Source organism: Podarcis cretensis, assembly GCF_951804945.1.
Source record: "Podarcis cretensis genome assembly, chromosome: 8".
NCBI classification, from domain to species: domain Eukaryota; kingdom Metazoa; phylum Chordata; class Lepidosauria; order Squamata; family Lacertidae; genus Podarcis; species Podarcis cretensis.
Genome location: NC_137177.1, coordinates 54,962,672 through 54,968,671, shown reverse-complemented (window position 1 = coordinate 54,968,671; position 6,000 = coordinate 54,962,672). Strand labels below are relative to the sequence as shown.

At 46.5% G+C, this 6,000-nt stretch overlaps 1 protein-coding gene across 1 annotated transcript in view; it reads left to right on the top strand.

Annotated features, from left to right (window-relative positions):
• The first annotated feature begins 282 nt into the window (after positions 1-282).
• ATP2C2 (ATPase secretory pathway Ca2+ transporting 2) overlaps positions 283-6,000 on the top strand; it is a 38,545-nt gene continuing 32,827 nt past the window's right edge. Inside the window, exon 1 of the mRNA XM_079988753.1 lies at positions 283-481. Within this exon, the coding sequence (XP_079844879.1) occupies positions 377-481 (105 nt within the window). The 5' untranslated portion in view covers positions 283-376. The remainder of the gene's footprint in view (positions 482-6,000) is intronic.

Here is a 6,000-nt window from a genome sequence, read left to right as displayed (position 1 = left end):
CAGAGTGGACAATACTGAGTTAGATAGACCAAACACAGCTTCCTGTGTTCCTAAATGCAAACATTTATTTTTTTAAACCAGCTGTGTTTTCCTGGACACAGGCGAAGGCTACAGCACCTAACAACAGCAGGTCTATGACTGCTATGAGTAGGCCTTAAGTCAGGAATTTAGCCTCTCCCAGGCACCTGTTCTGAGCAAGCGGGCGGGGCGTCACCTTGTCGGCATCAGGTAACACCCACCGATCAGCTTTCCCTGGCTCCATCCTTGGCTTGTGAGGGAATGTGAGGCTCGGCCAGGAAACACACAGCAAAGCGCCAGTCACAGCAGCAGGTGCTTTTCTAGCTGCCGCCTTCCTTCGCCACCTGCCCCAGCTAAGATGGGGGCAAAGCACTTGTTCTCCTCGATCTTCCGGAAAGGTGTCTCCCCCCTACACATGAGCCGGAAATACCAGCCGGTGGGCAGCAAAGAACCAGAAGAAGAGGTAAAGCAGTGGTGGGGGATGTGTGTTGTTGCTCGGGAATGTCACTGCCTTGGAACAATGTCTCTCCCGAACAAGCCCTCTAGCTCCACTTGCGGAGGGTGGGCTGTCACTCTGGCAGCTGCCTTGGGTCATCTCCAGATACGAAATGCTAATCAAGTGTTGTTAAGCGGTGGTCCTAACTTTTGGAATCCCTTGCCCCTTTTCTCTCTTTTTTAAAAAGCTTAAAAACCTTTTATCCCTTTTCCTTTCCTTTCCTTTCCTTTTTTACAGTGGTACCTCGGGTTACATACGCTTCAGGTTACATACGCTTCAAGTTACACACTCCGCTAACCCAGAAATTGTGCTTCAGGTTAAGAACTTTGCTTCAGGATGAGAACAGAAATTGTGCTCCAGTGGCATGGCAGCAGCAGGAGGCCCCATTAACTAAAGTAGTGCTTCAGGTTAAGAACAGTTTTAGGTTAAGAACAGACCTCCGGAACGAATTAAGTACTTAACCCAAGGTACCACTGTACTTTGCTGGTTGCACTTTGCTGGTCACTGAGGACACTGCTCTCCATCTTACAGAGCAAGCTGCTCTGTACAGAGCCAGACCCATGGGTTCATCTAGCTCAGTGCTGTCAACACTGACTTGCAGCAGCTCTCCAGGATTTTAGGCAGGGATCTCTCCAAGCCCTATGTGAAGATGTCAGGGATTGAACCCGGGACCTTCTGCATGCAAAGCAGATGCTCTACCACTGAGCTATGGCTCTTTCCCATTTTTCACATAGCCAGAGGTGTCTATGCATGCTTCTTATTTAGAGTGATAATGGTTGCCTAATACAAAAATCAGTTTCCAGGTGGCTTAAAAAGAGGATAAAAACACAGAGGCTGGGGTGGGGGGAGAAAAGGTTGTATCCACTTTCAAGGGTTGTATTATCTTCAGAGTAGACCCACTGACATTAATGGCCATGATCATATGCACACCTGTGCCATAGGATTTGTGCTCAGAGACCTTTATCCACCTTTAAAAATGCTTCTGTGGACTTTCCAAGTTTCCTTGCAGACATAGCTCAAGGGGTAGCTATTCCTGCCTTCCTTTCCTGCGTTCTTGCATTGTGCAAAACGTCAGTCACATTTTTTTAAACAAGCACTTATTTATTTAACTCTTGCATAGCACTTTCAAGTGTTTAAGGTGCTTCACACACATGGCCTAGATGCCCTCCATACGCCAACCCTGCAAGACAGCACTTGCTAACTGGAATCAATGGGACTTGATCGGCAAAGTGTGCTGCAATGTAAATCAGTATTTATTATCTCCACCTATATTGCAGGTGGGGGGACTGGGAGTGAGAAAGTGGAAAGGGTGGGGCAGGGGAGAGAGATTTGCCTTAAGGCCTCCTTCGGAGTTCATGGCCGAGGTGAGATTCAAACTGGACGCTTCCCAATTCTCAACTCAGTCTCTTACCTGCTACATTACAACATGTATTTGGCCACATACACACCATTCCTTTAAAGCATATGATCTCCCCCCCAAAAAGAACTCTGGGAACTGTGATTTACTAAGAGTGCTGGGAACTGTTCCCCTGTGAGGCGTATACTACAGTTCCCAAGATTCTTTGGGCGAAGTGGTGTGCTTTAAATGTATGTTCAGCCTCATCAATCTGCCTCCCACCAGACACTTTACAGATAAGAGCAAAGGGCACTTGAAGATTCTGCACTTCTACTCAATTCTCCAATGAAGGGTTAATCCCTGATCTCAGCCTCCCCTCTCCCAGCTGCAGTTCATTGTATTCCTTTCCCTGACCCGGCCTGGATCGTGCAGGAGGGTGTGCTAGTAGTAACAGTTTATGCTTCTTAAGAATGCTTAATCTCCCAGTGGATCTGACAGAACAGCTTTTACAGAACAAATACCTTCACCCATATTCTCTATCGCAGCAGGCAGTTGAAGGGACACTTGGAACAGGAATGTTGTGCTAGCATTGGAACTTTCCCTCCCTCGGCTCAGTTATTTAAAATCTAGGAACCTGGGAGAAGAAGGGTGCTGAAAAGTGAAGGGATCTACTATTCCCCTTATTATTTAACTGGTGGTGGGGAATCCATTTCTTTGGAAGATATATACAAAGTATGGGGAACTTCAGGCCCCCATATTAAACTTCAGGCCAAATGCCTCTCTAGCTAGTCCTCCGAGCTCTTCCTAAAATCCCTGTAGCATTTTTAGAATTGCAACAAGGCTGTGCCAGAAGTTTAACATCCTGCTGAAGAGGCAACCCTCTGAGTTTGCTAAAGAGGCAAGCTGTATTTCAGAATGCCCAAGAATCCCCCAGTTAGAGGCAGCATTCTTTCCCAGTGCAAGAGCCACACCCTCTTCCACCAGGCAACATCCCCCACCGGCCTTGCTTTGTGCCATCCTTGAATGTTTTTGCCTGGCTGGAAAGTGTCCTTGAACTCTGAGAATGCCTCTTGCTTGCCTGGATGGAAGACAAGGAGGGGCATGAGAGGGTGCATAGAACATAGCCTACTGTTACCAAGGCAACATTTACATCTGTGGCTCCAGCCACTTTTGTATTTGGCCACACCCACTACCTGCACATGGCCAGAAGGGAATGTGAACCTCAGGTTGCAAATGTGTCCCCATCCCTGATTTACACTATACTTGCCATTCTAAAGATCTTCTATGGGGCTTACAATGGTTTGCAAGTACCAAAACAACATCTCATAGAATTGCAGTGCTGTAGCATTGAAAAGCACCTCAAGGGTCATCTATTCCAACTCCAGCCGATTGCAGGAAACTCACTGCCACATACTCTCTTGTATACACATACACACACACACACACGCCAGAGAAGGAGCCACTGCAGAGAGCTTTCTCCCCCACCAAGCACCAAACAGAATAATTTTAATATCTCATCAGGGACACGGGTGGCGCTGTGGTCTAAACCACTGAGCCTCTTGGGCTTGCTGATCAGAAGATCAGTTGTTCGAATCCCCTTGACAGTGTGAGCTCCCGTTGCTCTGTCCCAGCTCCTGCCAACCTAGCAATTTGAAAACAGGCCAAAAGTGTAATTAGATAAATAGGTACCGCTGCGACAGGAAGGTAAATGGCGTTTCCGTGCACTCTGGCAGGCGTCACGGTCCTCTGTGCACCAGTTGCGGTTTAGTTATGCTGGCCACATGACCCAGAAAGCTGTCTGTGGACAAACGCCGGCTCCCTCAGCCTGAAAGCAAGATGAGCGCTGCAACCCCATAGTCGCCTTTGACTGGACTTAGCCATCCAGGGGTCCTTTACCTTTACCTAATATCTCATAGCTGGGGTCACTTAAAGGCAGACATCCCCAAACTCAGCCCTCCAGATGTTTTGGGACTACAACTCCCATCATCCCTAGCTAACAAGACCAGTGGTCATGGATGATGGGAATTGTAGTCCCAAAACATTTGGAGGGCCAAGTTTGGGGATGCCTGTTTAAAGCCTCAAAGCGACTATTGACAAGAAGTGCAAAGCAAGCAGAGCCACCAAGAAAACACAACAAAACAATGCACAAGCAGCAGCCCCCAGCTGCCCAGTGGTCCATCATGGCATTAGATATCCCTATTGATTTTTGTCTTCTTATTGCTCTTTTAATTTCTTAGGCTGTATTTCATTGCGCCACAATTTAAATTCCATGGAATGCAAATCGTAATGCGATAAAATGCAATCCAAGAAGTAAAAGGAGCAATAAAAAGGCAATTAAGAATCCTGCAGCATCCAGTACAGCCCATTAGATTTGTTACAACGGGCAGAAAAATAATTAAGCAGGTCCACCTCAGAAATTTTCAAATGGTCTTTGGGACACCAGTTTGGGAACCGCTCACCCAAGGCTTGTGCAATTGTGCTGACAACAAAATACGGACAGTGTGTCACCTGAGACAGGTACCAGAAATTAAAAGCTTCCCCTTGCCAAACCATGGTTTGTTTTGGGGGGTTTTGATAACCTTCTCTTGGAGCTGCATGGGATGTTAAATGTATCTGTGCATCTATCATGCAGGGGTTCTTTGAATGCAAATTGCATCAGCTGGGGGAACCACTGACTGGTTTGGAGCTGGAATGCGGAATTTAAATCTTTTCCCCTCTGCAGTTCAGTGGAAGATTCCCTCCCAAAACAAACAACAGATTCAGATGATATATCCACCCCACCCCACCCCACCTGAAGCACAGCACAGGAGGAAATGGTCAAATCCCCATTCCATGCCTGCCCTGATCTTGTTAATGATCACCTACACAGAGAATGTGCGGTTTGCATTTTTTTAAAAAAGATCTGCGCACTAGATGAAAAGATGCATTTCATGTCACATCAAATTTGACCCTTATGTCAAGCTCCCAGGATCCTTCTAGGTTTCTCATCTGCCTTGGGAATGTCCAGGCTCGTCACCTGGCCCCCATTGATGAGATGCAAAGTCCAGGCAGTGACCACTAACTGCTGGAAGAGAACTTGGGAGGCTTGTATTTGCAAGCCCGCATGATGCAGTCTCAGGAGAGTTTCTCTCTAAAACACACACACACACACACACACACACACACACACACACACAGCCTCAGTTTTGCCACCTGTAAAATGGGAATAGGGACCTAACTCGCAGGCTGTGGAATCAAAGTGAAGATGGTAAAGAAGTGTTCGCATTCTTCATAAATTATTAGGATGAGACCAGCCTGTGTGCTCACTCAGTCAAAAGGATAAAGCAGTCAATGGCTACTAGCCACAATGGCTTTTTTTCTACCTCCATGGCTGGTGGCAGTATGTCTCTGGGCGCCAACTGCTTAGAATTGCAGGTGGGGGAGAGTTGCTGTGGCGCTTAGATCCTGTTTGCGGGCCTTCCGTGGTTGGTCACTGTGAGAAAAAGGCTGAGAGTCTGTGCTGAAAAACAGCAGAGCTTGGGCAAACAATGTACCACATATGTGCTGAATTAATGATGCATAATCTCCAAAAGTATGTGGACGGGCATGTTGCGTTCATTTCCTTGCTTTTGGTATGCACTCTCACAAAGTTACTAGTCCATGCCATTTTCTAAAATCCTCTTTCTCTATAATACTTCAGGTATAGGTTTGGGACAGCAATGGCCATATACCATGTTGTAGCCGTCAAATTTTAGGAGGACTTTTTCCTGGATGTTATTCTTGTATGATTGTTTGTAAACCCCAGTTCTCTGTGTTCTTTCATTTTGTTTTACATAAGCTGGATAGAAATTAAGCAAAGGTGCATATTTGGAATATGTTGTTCTGCTTTTTCCTAGGCTTCCCAGTCGCTTAAATCAGATATTTTGGCATGGAGCTCTGGAGGTGGAGCCCTCTGGGTCAGGGGGAGAGCTCAGAACAAAAGCTGTCTATCACCCTCCCCTCAAGAGTTTTGAGAGGGAGAAAAAATGATATTCCCTCTTTTTCTTTTTGATAACAGTCTGCAATGAAAGAAAGCAAGCAAATATGTTCAGGGCTACCTACTATAGCAAGGGGAAGGGAGAGGAGCAATGGAAATCACTGTTTCCCACCCAGAGATGAATCAAAGTTGTAA